The 21,329-nt window shown below is 28.6% G+C and overlaps 1 protein-coding gene across 1 annotated transcript; it reads left to right on the forward strand.

Annotated features, from left to right (window-relative positions):
- The first annotated feature begins 881 nt into the window (after window positions 1-881).
- Window positions 882-20,356, forward strand: LOC123292798 (glutathione S-transferase E14-like). Its single transcript, XM_044873513.1, has 8 exons — window positions 882-1,080; window positions 2,692-2,750; window positions 3,591-3,732; window positions 3,833-4,124; window positions 15,947-16,092; window positions 18,886-18,944; window positions 19,079-19,220; window positions 19,998-20,356. Exons 1-8 carry the CDS (start codon window positions 940-942, stop codon window positions 20,301-20,303), a joined length of 1,287 nt encoding a protein of 428 aa, XP_044729448.1. The 5' UTR covers window positions 882-939; the 3' UTR covers window positions 20,304-20,356.
- Window positions 20,357-21,329: the final 973 nt, after the last annotated feature.

Here is a 21,329-nt window from a genome sequence, read left to right on the forward strand (position 1 = left end):
TAACAGTATTACTCGTTTGAACGTTAAAACAAAATAAAATTTTATTTATTTATTTTAAGCACATGTGAATTCGAAATTTAAACTCATCATTGAAGCAGCTGATTCCGGTTATACGATCATGCGCATTGAATACCAGGCCTCCAAAATGGTGTTTCTCCGTCAGCTGTTTGAATATTGTATTTTCATCTTTGTTAATCTACTCTGTGACGCCAAAATATATATACTTGGTATACACTGGGCTTATCTATTTAAAATATATGATCTAAGATCTTTACTTAGTTGACAATTTGACATATGCCCGAAACAGTAAAGAATCCGTTTTTAAATTAAAACGCCTGAAGTAAACTTAAAACGGCGTAGGAAGTTAAATAATAAAGAAATTACTTCTTACTTTTATGAATGTTGAAGGATTGTTTTTAAATATTTTTATTGTCAATCAAATCCAGCAAAAAATTAGGTTATTGAATTTCCAATTATTAGTACCTAACAATATTTTATTAATTATTTTTATGTTCTCGGTACTTCATTGTAAATTGAACCATTCATAAATAAATTTTCAAATTCAAATCTATTCATTTCAAACTTCATGTAGGTAGTTACTAAATTTTGATTAGGTATCATCTATTTTTGCTTTTATATTAACTATAATAGTTTTTTTTTAAATCAAATTTTAAAACAATTTAAGTTATTGAATTTCCAATTAGTATCTAGCAAATTTTTTATTAATTATACAAGTTATGTTTTCTTTATGAATACTTAAATTTAATCTTTGGTTATATAATGTTAATTAATCAATCCTAATCAATGAATCAGTCACTATACACATATACATAATACATATTAAGAATTGTAAAATTCAAATTTATTTATTTCAAGCTTCATTAGCAGTTGAATAAGTACTAAATATTGATTATCATCTATCTTTTATTTGTAGCTAAAATGGGTATTGATTTGTATTATTCAGCGGAAAGTGCACCATGTAGAAATGTTTTATTTACTGCAAAACTATTAGGAGTTGAATTAAATATTATACCTACCAATCTTGAAAAAGATGACCATCTTAAACCAGAGTTTGTGAAGGTAACTTGATTTTTATTATTCCTGAGTATAAAAATCTGTTTTGGCGATTGCTTTATAAAACTGGAGATGTTAATTATTTTCTAAATAGATAATACTGATGAGTTTTATTAGATATGATATATACCTACTTGAGTTGTTTTTTCGAGGCCAACTTTTTAAACTTAAATGTGTTTTCGAGTCTAATAGTACAATTGAGTTGATTCGAATTTATATTTTTGCTAAATATAAGTTATTTTAAATCAATATTAAAAGATCAAACTACTTAACTTAAACTGTACGTTAAAATTAACAAAATTTACTTTGTTTTTTTAAATGTTGGCCTCAACAAAACAACTCAAGTATAGATTTCTGACTTAATACAACAGTTAATCGAACACAAGCGCGGATCTAAGTATTTATAAAAAAAAAAAACCGAAAATCTACTCCCATCATATTAGTTTACCCAGTGGTTGGGATATTTTAGGCTGTTATCATTATTATTATTATAAAGTTTTGGGTGCAGCAATGCCACCCCCTGCTAATGTTAGCTTTTGCCGTAAATTTTTTTACAGGTTTAGATTTTCGATCGATTTGTATATATAAACTTTTTCTTATTTTTCATATTATCTAAAAAATCTGCATCAATGTACAATTTTTATTTTCCATGTTTTTGGTTTTGTTTTTCTTTTCTTAAAAACTATACATTTTAGGGAGAAAATACTTGGAGTAAAAGTTACAGAGTTTTTTCCGGCTTATAATTTTCACCACTAGATAGAGCGAAAAACAAACATAAGTATATAAGGTATACTTCGCATATATTTATTTAAATATCGATTTTTTCGAAAAGGTGAAAGATAAGGATCATTCAAAATATACTGATCGGTTTGAAATTTTATGCTTAAAAATGTTTACTCAAAGTATTTTTGCCTTCAAAAGCAGTTTTTAAGGAAAATTAAAAAAACCACTAAAAACACAGAAAATTGTATATTGATGCACATTTTTCTGAAAATTTGAAAGATAAGAAAAAGTTTATAGGTACAAATCGATCGAATATTTTACGCCCGTTAACTTTGGACCAATTTATTTTTTCTCTAAAATGCATATTAGTCGAGAAAATTGCAAAAATTTGTGGAAAAACGTAGAAAATTGTTTATAATAATAATTTTTTTTTGTGCTGATGAAAATTTTTAATCTACAGTTATTGGCATTTATTCACCTAAAATTCAGTAAATCATATGAGATTTCATCTAATTTGATGGGAGTAACAAGTTATATTCCTTTTTATTCATTTAAAAATTCTAATAAAGGTTAACACCATGGAGCATTTTGTCTCCATCGTTAATACAGTCGCAGTTAAAACATGATATTTTATGAATTCTCCTTTGAGTAGGAAAAAAACCGTTGAAAATTCGAAAGTTAATTTCTCGATATTTTGATGATTACATGATTACCAAATTTTGAGAAATTATTTGATCTGTGTGTGTAATTATTTGATAGTATGTCTAGAGTAATTTTTTAAAACTAGATTAAATTTTGGTTGAAATTTTTGAATAGAATGAATCATTAAGTATATATTCCTGCATTTTTGTAAATAATAACAAATTCTAATTATTTCATGGTAATTTTTTTCAGTTAAATCCACAGCATGTTATTCCTACATTGAATGATAACGGTTTTGTACTTTGGGAAAGGTAATTTAGTGTCCATATTATTAATGTTTAACCACTCATACAGCATAAGTACTCTAGTTCTGCTCTGTTTTCTGCACCCTAGTGCGTTAAATTCACTTTTCACACGGTATATCAATTTTGGTAATTCGTTATGTGTCATTAAACACAGAACTTATACCACTCGATTGGTAAATATTCTTCCATTCACTCCACTCTCGTGTGCAATTGACAATTTAGCTCACTAGTTGTACCTATAATATACTAATAATGTTTTATTACACTTCTTACAATTTATTAATTTGCCTTTCCTTTCAAAAAAAAACTCTTTCCTTCGATTACAAATATTAACAAAGTATCAAACCTACCTCGTCAAATGCATTTCAATTTGCATGGTAGAGCGAAAGAGTATCAAGAGAAAACATTGTTCGTTAAATACGTTTCGCAACGCGTTTGATGAACTTGTTTGATAAGATATCGAGTGCTTAGAGTAGCAATTAAAAAATATACCAACAAAGTTTTTTAATTCTTAAGTTATATCTTATTAATTTAAGTCTTTAAAAGTTCAAAACGTACTAAATAATGCATGAGCTGGCAACTAACGCTCTATCCCGGAATTTTGAATCTTAATTTCGTCATTTTGATTTTTTATAATCGCTTCAAGTCATAATAACGTTGAGCTACTTTCAAAAGTAAAATTTCTTCAAAAAGTTGGTAGTCCAAAGATATCTCTCACCTTCACTGAGTTTCTTATGAATTTTAAGATAACTCAGCAATCTGAATAAATTTTTTTTTATCAAATCCTTCTTTACATTATAATTTTAATTAATTGCAAATATTTATTAGTGCCTTGATTTGTTTTAGTCGCGCCATTTGTCAATATTTGGTGAATCAATACGGAAAAGATGATTCTTTATATCCAAAAGAGCCTAAAAAGAGGGCACTCGTTGATGCACGGTTGTATTTTGACATGGGAACATTATATGCAGCTTTCGCTGAGTATTATGTAAGTTTGAAGTTAGGTATATGCCTTAGGTTACTAGTTTTAAATTTGAGACATCTACAACCTTATTGATGTCCATTACATAAGAAAATTTAACTTTTAGTATCCACAATTATTCTTTGGTTCAAAAGATCCATTAGACCCATCAAAATATAATAAAATGGACGATGCTTTTAAATTATTTGATAAGTTCTTAGAACAAAATGAATATGCTGCTGGAGATAATGTAACAATTGCAGACTTAACGTTATCTGCTACCGTAGCCACATATGAAGTAATGGATTATGATATTTCACAATATAAAAATGTATCCAAATGGTTTGGTAAAATTAAAGCAATACCTGTTTATGAAGAAGCCAATGGTAAACCAGCGCAAGAATTTGGTCAATTTAAAAGCAGGTTATTAAAATAATATTTTTGTATTTTTAATAAAGCAATAAATTTAATATATTTTAAGATTTATTAGAATTTTTGTTAATTCTTTCATCATTCTGAAAAATTTTTTAATATTTGAGTGAGTAACGAAGGTTTATGTATAGTGAGACACCAAAGTTTGTACGCCGTGAGTTTTTATGAAATCAGGGTATGCAAACGACGACATAAATCCGCATAACCATACATAAATCCGCACTACTCTCTGACATATATCTCATAAAACTGCGTAACGTCGTCTTACCAAGCTGTGTTTCAATTTTCGACATGCTCTACACATAACTAAATGAATTTGTGTGATGATCATTTTTTTAAATATCCTTCTAAAAAGCCTATTGACACAGGAATTAATAAGTCTTTCTTAATTTCATTTCTCTGAAAAAAAAGTATAGGTATTGCTTTCAATAAACCTTTCCATTCATTATTGTTTCCGACAGACAGTAATAATTTGGAAAAAGGTATAAAATATTTGTTATTCATTTTATCACATTATTTTTTTGACATACTGTCCGAAACAATAAAGAATCATTTTTTTTCAAATGAAAAGTTCTATTAGAGACGATTTCTAAGCTCATTTAAAACTTAGATTATACGTAGTGAATTTTCAAAGGATTATACTCAGCCAGTTTATAAGTTACTAGCTTGCGAGTTTACTAGTTACTTAATGTAAACGTACGCCAGTCTTTGCCTACTAGCTATATTAACTATCAGTAGATAATTTGTAATAAAATCTGCGTGTGTATAATAGGTTTAAGTTAGTAGCTAGTAAACTTGTTTAGAGTAATCTGCTCTGATTAGTGTTCGAATAGACATGACTCTTCAATTACAGCTTGCAATCTATCTCTTAACCACAGTCTGGTTACGAAGCACCATTAACTTTGTTAAATAATTAAGAAAATTAGTAATTTACGAAACTTGAAGAGATATACGCGATCAAGGAATGGAGGGACATATTTGATAATGAATTGTTGCTATCAATTTAGCGGAAACTGCTTAAATACTACATTTTATTGCAAATAAATTTCCTGTCCAGCCACAATTCATCGGTTTTGTTGAGTTTTATTATCATATATTATTCTGTGGTTGTTATTCACTTAAGATATTTTTAATAATGTATAATACATAAAAATAGCAAAATCACCTACTGCAATATTGCTGAAGTAATGAATGACTTGCAAAAAACAGTCAACATATTTTACAGAACGAATGTAACCGAGAAATAAAATGCCTTCAAGGACGTAATTACTAACAATACTACTGCTTATAGGATACAATTAAATAATAAATGAAATATACAATATGTATATGACTCATTTCTAGGGTTCCGTTCGTACTCGAAGAGTAACCAACTATGGACAATTGGAATCTCAAAGAGCATGGATTAATAAATTTATTAATATTCCTAACATTAACTTAATCGCGATGATTCTTTATTATTGGACACAATCTTACTAAGGAAGACTCTATCTACCGATTTTAATTGTAACCTTTGTATAATTCGTCATAATTATGCTATGCTAAGATAAATTTATGTTATATTAAATTAACTTATAAGTTTATGAACGAAAAATACACACTAAGTTTATAAATAAAAAATGCACGATAAACACAGTTAAACGATAAACACGCAAGTTGATACGAAAAACTACTACCTATTCTAATTTATACGAAAAATGCTATAATCGTTCTACAATGTTTTTATTCAATGAAAATGATCAGCTTGGTGACCCAATAAATAGTGCATTTTCTTAGTATCGCGGTGCTGCGATCTTAAAAATACACTCGAATTAAATTCTTTAGTTTTTGTCTATAATCATAGATGACCTTACAAAATAAAAAATCAGTCAAGTGCGAGTTTAGGGTATCGTAAGTTTTTTTTTATAAAAGTATTTAATAAAAAGTATAGTGTTTTAAACCGGTTAAGTGCGATTTTAGAGTACCCATCGGTATTTTTTTCTTTCGCAAAGTATATTTTAATAAAAAAAGATAATGTTGTATATTATACGATGAACCGAGCCGTTCGTGTGCGAGTTTGAACCGCACTTGATTAAATTATTAAATTATTGTATATTATAGTTATAGTCCAGTTACGAAGTTGAATAACAAAGCAACAACGAAAATAGGAAATTACCATGGAAACAGATTATAACATCGCAAAGTAAATACAATGCATTTATTACGTGTTGTTGTATACCTATTCGATACTTGCACATTTTCGTTGTTGTTTGATGTTCGCCTCCGTGTCAAGCCGCGACAGTAAATAGAAATAGAAATTGTAAGCTCTGTTTAAACGCAGGGGTGGCTTGTTCAATGAATTCAGGTTGAAAACGAAAAGGGAATTCATTTTCGATTTTGAATTTTAACAAATAAGAAATAATAAATTTTAACTTGAATAAAAAATGAAGTTGGAACTATATTTCCTGTTCATAATTTGGAATGGATTTCAATCGCAATGAACTGGAAACGAAAATTATGATATCGGAATACCAAATTTAGAATACAATTTAATCGGAAGCTGAATATCGGAAGCTGAATTTCTGATTAATTAGTAGTACCCGCCACCGGTGCCCGCCAAAAAGTTAGTAAAGAATCATGTAAAAGGAGCTCATTAATTTTTAATATTATACATGTCATAATCTGGTGATAATTTCGAGATCAGGCTTGCACATTCTTGAAACCTAATAGAGCTAGGTTAATTTTGATCAATAATTAGAAAAGTATGGTCCAAATTTAATACGATTACATACTTGGTTTATCAAAATTGGATAAAATTTGACTGTAATAGAGTAAAATATAATTTTTTGGATTCTGATGACGTCACAAGGTCAAAAAATTCGATTTTTTTGATAACACAAGCAAATTTGATTCGATCATATTGGAATTTTTTTTGAAACCCACTATTTTTGGGCCATTCTTTTCAGCTGTGGTGTCAGATTTTTGCTAGCTATCACTTATGTGCTTAATTCCGGCACCAGGCCTCCACATTCATGAAACCTAATGGAGCTAGGTTAATTTTGGTAATAAATTTGAAAAGGTCGTTGATTGGATTTAGTTTGCCGTTGGTCGATATTTGGGAATGGATTTTAAACGAAGGTAATTTTTTCCCAAAGCTGTAAATAGCATAAAGCGATTTTTGAATCGAAATGAATGGAAATAAAAAAAAATCTTTAATTTGGATTAATTCCCATTCATTCCTACTCAAAATTTTGAGTGTGTTTTTAATACGAACAAAACAGTTTTCAGTTGACGGTGTTCCATATTGAATGTTAAAATATAATTAAGAAAACAAAATCGAAAGTTTTATTGTTAAACAAACGACAATAGCCATTACTAAATATCTACTTCCACAGTTCCACAATAAAGTTTGCTTGCTTAATCATGTATTAATTTATATCATTTCATGCATAACAAATGACTTCGTTTACTGTTTGCATATTAATTTATTACATTTTAATGTATTATTTATTTAATTTTATAAAACCAAATCAACTTTTCAATAACACTTGATTGAATTAAATTAATAAACAAATTGTAGGTATTCTGTAGGTATCTGTAGGTAAGTAGCACTTTGAGAGGTGTGTCAGTCATGCGTGCAAATTTACATTTGTTGTAAACAAAAAAAGAAGATAAATAAATCATTATTATTATTATTATTATTATTTAAAATGTACGTTTAAAAAATTTTCCTAAAATAATGCAAAAAAAAAAAATTTTTTTCACCTCCACTATGTAAAAGTTTCCGCTTCCCACAAAGATGTCGCTTTCCGTCTCCGCCGCGGAGAAAAATATTATACATAACACGAGAGCAAGAATGTGTCAGGCGGAGGCGGAAAACGGCTTCTTCGTTAAGCACATCGGGACAAAAGTTGACACTTTTGTCTGGAGAGGAGAAATAGTCTATTACACACCCAGGGAGCAAAAGTAAAGAATGTCTCAGATCTCATGTTTGTCATCCTCGGCTTCGCCTCGGGCAATAATGAACTTCTAATTCCTAACGAACTTCTAAGTGTGTAATAGACTATTTCTTCTCTCCGGACAGAAAGTGTCAACTTTTGCCAGGCTGTGCTAAACGAAGTTGCCGTTTTCCGCCTCCGTCACCAGGCGAGGCGGAAAATGGCAGCCACCATGGAAGCAAGCAAAGAATATCTCAGATCTCATGTTTGTCGCCCTCGGCAATGAACATGAGATCTGAGACATTATTTACTTTTGCTCGGCGGAAAAATAGTACCTATAAACACCATGGAAGCAAGTAAATTAGGTCTCAGATCTCATGTTTGTTGCTCTCGCCCATGAACATGAGATTTGAGACATTATTTACTTTTGCTTCCTAGATATATACTATTTTTAGCTTCTTAATAAACATAAAACATTAAATTTTAAACTTGTATCATCGCTTCTGTATGGAATTTTCCTAAATTAATCAAATTAAAAATTCTCCTTTTTAAATAAATATAAAACGTGAAATTTAATATTTTGTATGAATTTAAATAGTACTTTTAATCGAGCTACTTAGCGTTTGAAATTTTTTTAATTTTTCTAAAATTAAATATAAATATTAACTGCTATTATAATAATTATTAATACTTGATTAAGTTAATTGGGAATTCCAAGAATATTCATACCTTAAATAGACTACTCGGACCCCTATGTATTTTATAAAATAATTTGAATAAAATACCTGCTTATAGTAAACTTCATTAAAACTTACTATACAATTAAGCCTGAATTTAGAAATATTCCGCCCTTATGATATCTCAAGTTCTACTCGACCGATTCCTTTGAAATTTGGGTGGGAATCTTTTTTTATAAATCTCTGTATCGTCTAAACCTTGGATACCTAAAAAGGCTTCTAGACCAGAATACCCCCTTAATATTTACTTGTACGCCCATCTGTACTTTTTGCAATAATAATAAAACCAATTTGAGTCGGTTTTTTCATTATATGTTATGCAATACCATAGAAAAGTATGAAAATCTAAAAAAAAAATGATGCTTTATGCATATTCTGCCACTTTTGTGGTTTATTAATTAGACAGAAACATTATCTTATCGTAAACTTATTTGTTCGTTGCCTATCAACAAAATGTGTTAATTAATTGTATTTTTCAACCGCAATTAATTTTCTAATTTTAGTCAATTTAGTCATAATTATATTATATATCTCATCTACCTAAATTTTGTTATTATACCATTTAATATATGAAATATATCAGGGTTTACTAAGTTTAGTCCCAGGTTTGTAACGCTTAAAAATATTGATTCTACGAACAAAATTTTGGTATAGGTGTTCATAAAATCACCTAATTAACCCATTTCCGACTGTCCGTCTGTCTGTAAGCACGCTAAATCAAAAACAAGATATCGTGGCGTAAAAAGTGAGATTGAGTTCGTAAATGAGCAACAAAGGTCAATTGAGTCTTGGGTCCGTAGAACACATCTTGTAAACCGTTAGAGATAGAACAACTTTTGTTTGAATATTTTTTTCGTAAACATCCCTGTTCAAATTTTTTTTTGTTTCAAGTAGGCTGCTATCTTAATTATATATTACAATTTTTTTTTCAATTCAAGGATAAATTATTGTTACATATTACAAAAAAATTATTATTAATTATTATAATACCGTTAAACATCTATATAAAAACAAAGAAAATCCAATAATACACAGTGGTGTTACTTTAAAATGAGTAGAAGCTATACGGTATAAAGTCCATAAAAAAACGAAGAGCTAGAAAAGGCAGAATTTATTCTGTTTTCGGTGTCCGCACAGGGTAGAATTATCGGATCAAAACACAGGGTATATTCCGTATACCTCCTAATACAGAAATGTACGATAAAAAAATTTTCTTAATTGTATAATGTTTTAAAATCCCGTTTTCTTGTCGTTAAAAGAAAACTTGTTATTCTTTTTGAGAAAAAGAAAATATTAATTAAAAAAACAGCATAATTTCAAGCTTCTTGAAAATGAAATATTCCCATCAAAATATATAAATATTCAAGAAATGATTGTTCTTAATTTTATGAACCTTTTATTATGAAAATCCCTAAATTTTAAACAGTGTTCAGTAATTGAAATAAAACAATTAACCAAAATTATGTTTAAAAATGATAAAATAAACACAATATTTCATAAGCGGAAGTTGTTGTTTTTTAACAGCTTGATGATGACAAAGTTATATAAAACCAAATGAATCAATGTTGTAAGTCTTACCGTAAGTCACAATCGCGAATTATATGTAGATTAATAAGCAAACGATTTGGGAAATGTTTTAATATAGTGTTATTTTGTAATTTTGTTATTTTGTGTTTGTTATGTTGTCATTTTATATATTTATACTGACGATAATGACTATTTATCTACAAATGATTCACATTTTGTAGATAGTAAAATATTCCATAAAATTATTAATCATTTTGGATTTACCTTTCAATTTTTTGGAACACCAACCCTGAAATTGTTTCAATGGCAAAAAGTATGTTACAAACTAGATACAGGGTGATTTATATGTTTCGAACATTTTTTTAAAAATAACTTTTAAGTGAAACTTTTAAGCAGTTTGTCTCAGTTTGACAATTTCTTTTTAAATTACGATCTGAAGTAACAGGTTTGTTTTCCGGAGACAGTCTTAAGTTTAACTAATCCCTAGAAAAATATCCCGAGACTGTCGAATAAGGTTACCATGTAAATTTCGGTATAGCCTCTGTCGACATTCTCCTGATTTGACCATCTTTATTTTTTTCTCCAAAACGTTCTTGATTGGGAACACATAGAAATCTACTACAATATTAGGTTCTAATTTCAAAAACATTTACAAAATATGCAGTAGCCAGCAGAACACCAACTGAGACCATAAAGATCAAAGACCATAAATTTGGAAACTGAATTTCATTTAAAAGTAAAAAGCGCTTGGACTTCCTAAAAAGAAAAGACAACACTATTATCAAAGCCATCGTTACTAAAACAAAAAGTTCGATATAAATATTATCCACGATAAAAAATGATAACTCTAGGATATTTCGAAATTAATTTCGATTTTTTGCCCCAATTTCCTAGATCAGTTTTTTTTTTGTTAAAAACTGATCTAGGAAAATGGGACAAAAAATCGAAAAGAAGTTCGAGTATGAAGAAAATTTGAAATGAGGCTCTTTCTTACTCCTGGTATTCAATATTTGCTTGTTTATCTCCTATAAACTACCCATTAAATAAAAATATGGTCATGTTACTTCCAAATATTTGTTTTATCTGTTGGTATTTCCATTTTTTTTAAATTTCCTTATAATACCTAATATTGGCTTTGAATCATTCTGAGCCAAAACCTGTTAAGACATTGAATTACCTGCACTCATTAATGATTCAAAAATGAATGAAATTTCATATTTCAATCAAAATATTATAGAATCATCATAATGACGTCATAGAATCATTTTAAATTATCTTAATTATAATAGACGAATCATTTTAGATCAAAAAAGACTAAAATGAAGAATTTTTATGTACCTCAACCTATCGGGCCAGCTTCTTTTTTTGGTCCATATATCAAAATCTAACTTCTTGCCGCTAGAAAGTTTGGCCATTGGTATGGGCCAAAAAAGCTCATTATTATAATCCATTTTTGAGGTGATTTTTGGAAATTTCAAAACCTTGAAAATATGCAACAAAATGGGCCAGAAACGTACAATTGGGGGTTTTCGGGATCGTTGATCACTATTCTGAAGTCAAAATTTCGATATACTCCCCCCGCCCTAGGGTAATTCGCCCCGCTGTTCCAAATTGAATATTTACAGAAAATTGCTGTGTTAGGTCAACGAAGCCTAAAAATCCCAAGAAGGGGGGAGTATAATCCCCTTCTAACTTCCAAATCGTGATCAGTGACCCCAAAAACCCCCGAGCATACTTTTTTGGCCCATTTTGTCGAATATTTACAGAATCCTGCTGTTTTGCAGCAGCGGAGACGAATAGCTCCAGAGAGGGAGCACATCTTTATTCTAACTTTAGTGACCCCAAAAACACCTGAGTATCCTTTTTTTATCCATTTTGTTGAATATTTACAGAATATTGCAATTTTGGACCAGCGAGGTAAATTACCCCAAGAGGGGAGATAATATCGAAATTCTGATTTCGGAGTAGTGATCAGAGACCTCGAAAACCCCCGAGTATACGTTTCTGGCCCATATTTATTAGTTTTAAAATTTTCAAAAATCACCTCATAAATGGATTCTAATGATTTTCCTATTGGGCCCATAAAAGCCAAAACTATCTAGCGGCAAAAAGTTAGTTGTTGATTCCGATATATGGACTTTCATATGATCATATTAAAAGAAATCTGGCTCGATAGGTTTAGGTACAAAAATGAAATGCTAAAATGACACGACTATAATGCTTGAAGGAAATATAGCTACATATTGCATGTATATCTGACTGATTCGAATCAAAAAGGAACAACTCAAATTATATGTAGATAATAATAAACATAATAAGTATAATATATATAAAACCGGCAAACAGTTTAGTCAACAAACCAGTTTCAATTGTGAAGTGAGAGTAGAGTGATCAGTATTAGTAAATTTTAAAATATATATTTTTATAAACTTATATAAGGTAAAATAGTTTTTATTTTAATTTAAATTATTTAGCTAAACTTTAATTTTCATTAAATTAATCAAAAAGTTAATAACATATACCTATGTTTAACTTTAAATCTTTAATCAAAATTTTGATAATTAAAAAAAAAATTAAGTTAAACATCGCTTCAGAATTTTGGATATTTAAAGTTTTAATTTCAGAATCCTTTATATTATTTTATGTTTTAATTCTTTTTGAGTCACATACATAAATTCCATTAGAATATATTAAATCGATATAAATGTCCCCAAATATAAATTTGGTGGAAGCGCAAGGAAAAATATCGTATCAACGAATATACTGTAAGTTAGGAAGACTTTCGTTTCCTCACTACTGTTCTACATCTGGAAAGCTTTAGTAAAATAGTAAGTAGAGATAATTCAAATAGAATCCTTGAAGTTAATCCTTTGCATCTTGATAATTATATTTCAAAAATATAATTTCATTCGAAATAAAAATTATAAGCAAATATTATTTTTTTAATTAATCTTATCGCTTGAAGCGTAAATAAATCAGATCACAATGATTTACTTATCTTAATAATTTACTTAGTCTGATGTTTTACACCTGTGTTTATGGATAATTTTGGATTGATTTTGTTTCTAATGTATACCTGGTATATACCTACATACGAATTACTTATTATACAATTTATTTTTATTTTTAATTGCGAAGTTCAAAGTTTAAAAATTCTTTACATAAAAGAGGAAATTTTTCGTAGAGGCTTGATATTTAACGCTGGAAAATTTTAATACCTATTAACAACTATATATATTTATTACTAGCAAGTATTTTTCTGTCCTACCCTTATCTTATTTCCTTATCAAATTCCATGATTCGATCCTCATCTTCAAGCTTATTATGTCTAGGTTTGACGAAAAATATGCTCATGGTCTAAAAATTTGCCGATTAGGAAAAAACACACTAGGCAAATAATTTGAACGAAAAAAATACATAAATTTAAATATATTTAAATAATAAGTTTATTAGGCAAACATGTTAGTTTTTATAGATGTTCTCCTAATACAAAGGACTTCATTGACCCGGAACAACAGATATTTCACAACTATTAAGCTATTTTTATATAAAATATTTTTTAAACCTGTTCTCCTAATATTACTTCAAACAATTAAGTTGATATTTATTTACAGCCACGGGTACCGGTAGCATGGGATCGGAATTCCCCACGGTTCGAGCTAGTTACTATTATTTCAATTTTCCCAAATGCATGATAATCGATAATATTTGAAAAAATTATTTTGAAATTTAACTTTTAACTAGCCAAAGCTTAAGGAATTGGGTAAAGGAACCGAAGTAATGTTCCTTATTAGTTCTTTATTATCTAATTAAATTAGCAAAAAAAAAATGGAATTAGAAGATTTTTTCCCCTATGGAAGGAATTTTTTTAGCTTTTATTAACATTTTTTTAACATTTACGTAGTAAAATATCATTTTCATTTAAAATTTTAAAAGTATGTCGTGCCAAAAACTTACTTTTCACTTGTAAAAAATAATATTTCGGCAATTAATATTTCTAAGTAAAGAAAGAATTGTAATCGATTTTACTTTTTTCAAGAAGCTTTTCAATTTATGCCTGAATTGATGAAATCAATTCATCGAGTATTTCTGAATTTATTTTGACATGTTTCTTGTGTGACGAGCGTATTTGTAAGTGTATTTGATATAGAACTGTTTGGATTTTGGACATCTAAATGGGCTCTACTATTTTTGAATTTTCAGATTTAAATTGAAATATTTATTTTGGCTATTCTTCAATCCATTTTAATATATTTATAAGCGTACAAGAAATTCGTAGTGTCCATATTAAATTTTTTGAGCAGAGTACATTTCATGTAAAGGATCGATATTTTCTTATGAATTTAATTATCATAAATTACTTAGAACATGTTTTCATAATTTTAACGGAATAATCATGAAAGGTCTAGCTCTAACATGGCATGATAAAAATAACATTGCAGTACAGATTTTCAGAATAATTTCATGTGATACATATTAACATTTATAGAATAAAATAGATACTTTTATTTAAACCTAGTTATTTAGTTATATGTTAAATAACATTTTGAGTTCATTGATCTTGTATACTTGTTTTGTAACAAATAATTATAATTATTATGTTACGAAAGTGTATACAATTTTCTAAAATATGGGTGTACTACTCGGAATTTCATTTTTTTTTACATACTATAAGCATGTAATTGTTTTGATGTAAACAAAGGAACTATGCTTGAGGTCGAAGTTATTATATACATTTGTTAAATTCAATATTTTTATCGGTGTATTTCTGAGAAATTTTAAAATAGGGTACATATTATGCCCGTTAATTTGTTTGTAGAGATTTGTATATAAATAACGTAGAAAATCATTATATAAATTACCAGAACGTGTAAATTTTTATAGTGTCTCATAAAAACGTATAATTTTTCAAAATTAGAATCTTAAATGTTGAAGTTGACAAACTCAAACCCACTTTTACGGCCTGACACGCTGTATAAATTTCAGTTCGATATCTCTTTTTGTTTTTGTGTTATCGTGCTCACAGACAGAGGGCAGACGGATGGGCAGACAAACGTAAATGAATTAATTAAATGATTTTATGAACAACTTTACCAAAATTTTCCATAACTATACCAAAGTTTGTATCATCAATATTTCTAAGCATTACAAACTTAAGACTAAAATTACTATACCTTGATATATAACCAAAACTGCTTAATCCAAATGGAATATGTTGCAATAGTAAAAAGTAAAAACTTTATATAGGTACTGCCCGGCGCCAACACCATAAACAGTAATTTCTGTAAAACGTGTACCTACTTTTTGGAATAATTATTTAAAATAAGTAAAAAAAATTAATGTAGACATAGTCCAAAGCTAGAGTCTTTTTTTTCTGTAAAATTTAAGGATAGCACCACAAAGCAATAAGACAGATAATAAAATCCGCCTGCTATTTGTGAAAAGTTAAAACGGATTTTAGTTTCGTGAATATATCCTTTTAAGTAGCACAACTTTGAGATAGATATGTAATTTTCATTGGTACTTCTTAATTGACCTAGTCCCTATATGACAATGAAAACAATTGAAAAACTGTTTCGCCAGAATTCCATATTATTTTGAAATAATTTGTGTTTGTATTTTTTCCAGATAAAATGGGTCTCGATTTTTATTATACACCTGGCAGTTCACCATGCCGCAATGTTTTATTAACCGCAAAAGTATTAGGGGTGGAACTAAACCTCAAGCACCTTAATCTTATGGAAGGTGAACACCTTAAACCAGAATTCGTCAAGGTTAGTTTTACTCAATATAATTATTTATATTAATTAATAAAAATTTTTTGTTGATGTACTTAATTTCATGAGTCATTCAAACAAAATTAATGAATATACAGAGTGTCCTAAAAATATGTATATACTGGTGAATTTTCAACGAGATTTACCAATTAGATTTACAATTATTTATTTGCGAGATTAATTTGGAGAAGAAAGAACAGTCCAAAGAAAATTCATTTTTTCTGTGGGGCATTTCAAGTAAAATGTTTATAGCAGAAGGTCAGCTACAATTATTAAGATAAAAGCAACCATTGAAAATGAATTTGCCCAAATACCAATTAAAACGATTAGGACAATTTTGGATTTCATTTTTCCGGCTGTTTTTTACACTCGTTCCCTGTGTACTATGGCTGCTGTATTAAGCAACGAGTTTCAAAAAGATTGGTCAATATTTTAGCAGACAATATTAGTAGAATCGCTATAGATTACTGACTGCTGCATACAATCGGTTATTAAGAGTTGTTCTTTTATGTAACACCTTTTCCAAAATGATTACATAGTTTAGCGTAAATTCTAGATGCAAACCACTCTAGACATCCAAGTTATGGGCACTTAAAAACTTATGGCAGGTGTATAACCTTGCACACTATTCTATTAATGGGAAAAATAAATTTTTTTATTCGGTTTTCCAGGCTCATATCTCAAAAAAAAAAACGAATTTTCTGATAAGTAACTCGTCGCTGTTTTTATTTGTTTTACCAGATTTTTATCATCTTTATCTGATACATTCTGTAAAATAAAACTATATAGCCAACTATGTATATAAACATATGAAGGTTAACAAAAAAAAAAGCGTAAAAAATTGTTGAAGCATAACCAACTGACAAAAAAAAGAATAAGCGTTAAGTGTGTTAAACCGTACCACTCAGAGTTCATGATTATGCATTTTTGTATATTGATTCGTTTGCATGTGTAACCTAAATTCGAGGTCGTTTCACCCCCAAACAATTTGTTTCTGTATATTGTTTAAAAAGCACTGTCATACTCGGTGGACAGTAAACAGTATATTCAGCAAGGATATTGTATTTATAAATATTTATAAATAATAATAATAATAATGGGGTTAACCTCCGTTTGTCAGACCACGTCTATAACAGAGGCCACTCATATCAATATTTTTTATCTTTATTTATTTGTTAAACTTAATCCGAACGTGCAATTAATTTTATGGTGTGAGTTACTTCGTTCTTCTCCAAGCGAAGACAGTGTGATCAATTTCCCGCGACATTAATTTTCCAACCTCTCAGCCAGTAGTCAAAGCTAGTTAAGACGCCTTAACAGGCTCGGCTAATAGCCGTTTGATATTGTATTTATAAGTGAGGATCTAAAAGACTTCGGATAAAACAATATGATCTTTCTGGAGTTTACTGGCATTGAATTTTCTATTTACTGTTTCATTTTGCAATTGAATGTTTTTGAAGATTCTGAGATATCGACCGAAATTATTTCGATAATACACGAAGAAACTGCACAATAGTATAAAAATTCATACACGCGATATTTAAGAAAAAAATAAGTTGTTTTGGTAGTTTGTCGACATAGGGTTCATTTGTTTATGCTTCGGATTGTAGGCAGTTATTAATTTTAAAATGAATTCCAAATACACAGGCTGCCGGTATCTTATTAAATTTATTTAGAAAGTCACCTTGAAATATGTATTTTATTGACGGTGCTGTCAGTGTAAACTGTTTGAGTGCCATAATAAGATATTCTATTGGTTGAAAAAAATGGAAATATTAAATAATTTGTTAGGTAATAAAAATATTATAATAATTATTGTAGCAGGAAATTTCATAAGTAGCTTAGGTATTTATTTATAGGTATATTTGAATTGAAAACGTATAAAATATTTAAAGCAAGGTAGTAGCCTACTTTTTGTACCTCAGCTCTTGTGAATTTGGACATATCATATACTTGAAAAAATATAAAAATATAGTATATTTTGCGATTGAAAAAAATTTTCTGAAATATCGATTATATATTGCCCCACAGGGGCAAAATCACAGGTCGCTTCGTGATATTGCCCCAGAGATATTATATTATACATGTCCAGTTATCATAAATGGTTTAAAAAATGATTTTTATCCAAAGCGGGAAAAAAAATTACCTACTCAATTTTTACAAATTTTTTAAAAGACTTTGGAAAAATATCCCGTTGAAAAAATCGAACAAATAACAAATAGGTTTTTTTTAGGAATTTGATGAAGCTCACTATGTTGGGTAAATTTAACAGCAAAATATGATTAATACAAAAAGTTTTTATTTTGGGCCATATTGGAGATATTTCGAAAATTAATAATTTAATTGTAACACAAGGTGAATTTTTAAATTTCGGATTGTAACTCCCTGAATAATCTAAAGTCACGAATATCTGGTCATTAGGTGTTTGATCGACAAGTTCCTCAGATATCGGCTGAAAAATTTGCTCTCGGATATCACTACTATGCATAGTCTAGTCGATATCTCAAAATCTAGTAATACAATAATCAAATAAACCCGATTTTTTGTTTGTTTTTGGTATTTCGTTATGGAGTTGGAAACTAACTCTGAGCAAATACTAATTTACTGAATGTAAAAAACAAACACTTATGGCAAATATGGATTTAAAAAAATCTAGTTTCGTTAATCTTTATTGCATTGATCTATTCTTAGATTCACTAAATTTGAAAATGTAAAAAAAGTTTAGGTATAATTTAGTAAATTATCTAAATATACAAAAAATATAAATAAATTTTACTTTCATTTTTACAGATTAATCCACAACATTGCGTTCCCACACTAGACGACAATGGTTTTGCACTCTGGGAAAGGTGAGTCATTGAATGTTTCATTAGTGTAATTACTTAAACGTAATTTTAATTTTAATATGTAAAAATTATTTTCAATCACGCAATATAATGTTTAGAAATTTGTATATTTTTAATATGAAATATTTTTTTTATAGTCGTGCAATTTGTGGATATTTGGTCAACCAATATGGAAAAGATGATTCTCTTTATCCAAAAGATGCTAAAAAACGTGCATTAGTTGATGCTCGATTATATTTTGATATGGGAACTTTATATAACTCATTTGCTGAATATTATGTAAGTATTTTAATAATATTAGAGTATATTAAATGTCTCTAGAGGCTATATATAAACTGCGAAAAAAGCGACGATTTGTTTACGATTATTCCGAAAGCCATATTCACTATTCAGCAAAAAATAAACTATTGACTTTCATACTTCTTATTTAAAACTTCCGCCTCTCAAGGATAACTTTTCTTGTGGAATACAATGAAATTTTATGAATTATTAATCGTTCGTGTTAAAATTTTATTATAAAATTGCAGAGAGAATCATAGACTATTCCTTTATGAAGGCCTCTTTAGACAAGTCGAAAAATCGAAGTAATAAGATAGAATTGTGTATGAAAAAGCCACGGAATAGGAGAATTATTGCGTAGAAGCCTAATTGATTATTTGAATGCCAAAAAAAATTATAAGAAGGGCCCTGTAATTGTTTTTTTTCCTTTGAGAAAAGGTTTTTATTCAAACACACACTGATCAAAATAAAGAATATTATATTTGAGTGTAGATCAAAGCGGCACAAAATCTAAAAATACATAGACAATATACACGGAATCCCAAACACCAAAGTGTAAAAAAATAAAAATTTTCACTTATGATTAGAATTTTCTGTGATTAAAATTGAAGGACCTAACTTTTTTTCTCGAAGTACGTATTAAGCCCTGTGTTCGAAAATTGACTCTATATACCTTAAACTACCTATAGCTTTTGTATCTTTTCTAGATTTGTGCCTTTTTATAGATTTAATTATAATTTTTAACATAAACTAAATTTATTTATAATTTTTTTCTAGTATCCATCCATATTTGGAGGAGCACCTAGAGATCCAACCAAATTGGAAAAAATTAACAACGCATTCAAATTCTTGGATCAATTCTTGGAACAAACTGAATATGCAGCTGGTAACCAATTAACAATTGCTGATTTATGTTTGGGAGCTACTGTATCCACATTTGAAGTAATGGATTATGATCTTGCACAATATAAAAATGTGTCCCGTTGGTTCGCAAAAATTAAATCGTTACCTGGCTATGAAGAAGCTAACAATAAAGGAGTACAAGCATTCAAGCAATTAGTTGATATGCTTTCAAAAAAATAAATTTCATACATAAATTATAAAATAAAGAACATTTACGTATTTTTATTATTCATTATTCATTTTAAATATCATGTAAATTAAATTTAGTTTATTAATAAATTTTTATTAATTTGCTTTTTGGTGTTATAATTCAAATTTTTTAAATGAAATTGTATTTGTATATTTGTACAAGAAAATTCTTTAAATCAATCTCTACATGTATAAATTTTATTCATGGCGGGCCTACTGAAAGCGAAGAAGATCACAGTCGCTGCCAACTATTGTTTTTTTGTCAAAATATTTAAAAAAAATTCCGTTTTTCCTCCCCCTTCGGTACAAAAGCTGATATGGCTATGCTCTTATATTATCAAAAACACCAATTATGAATTTAACTTTGTAGAATTATTCGGAGTAAATAGAACATCAGCTCATAATGAAGCGAAATTTCCGTGATAATTATCATTTTGTGTAAGTTTGGTAGTTTAGAAAATTGTGGTTTTAACCGTGGCTCGAGTGTGTTGTCATGTTGACAGAAAATTTTTGACTTCGCAATATGTAAAATAAAATTGTCTAGAAGTTTGCAACCGTCGAGCTATCTACAAATGGAGTGCATTTTCAAAAAACAAAATTGTCTATTGATCCTTTTAACAATAGCAAATGATTGCCACTTTCTAGTACTGTGTTGTCAATAAATAAATTTTAACACTTTACGAAGTCAAAACTAAATTCGATTTCAATAAATTTTACTCCCGCGCCATGGTTATAATCTAAATTTTCTTTATTACCAAACTTACCTTTATCAACCCTTAAAAGCTATCAAACCGATGATTGGTTTCAATGAGTTTTTTTTTGAGAGCTGCTTTTAAGAATGTATTTTACATGTTTTAGGCGAAACTTTTCGTAAAAAATTAAAAATATAAAATAATGCCTTTTAAAGTTTTACCTTTGCAATTGTTTTAATTTTACTTTTTACTATATCCTAAATTCTTTTTTTGAAAATTGTTTATGGGATAAATAAATATTTATGTCTGTGAGTCAGTCGCCTAC

Source organism: Chrysoperla carnea, chromosome 2, assembly GCF_905475395.1.
Source record: "Chrysoperla carnea chromosome 2, inChrCarn1.1, whole genome shotgun sequence".
Taxonomy (NCBI): domain Eukaryota; kingdom Metazoa; phylum Arthropoda; class Insecta; order Neuroptera; family Chrysopidae; genus Chrysoperla; species Chrysoperla carnea.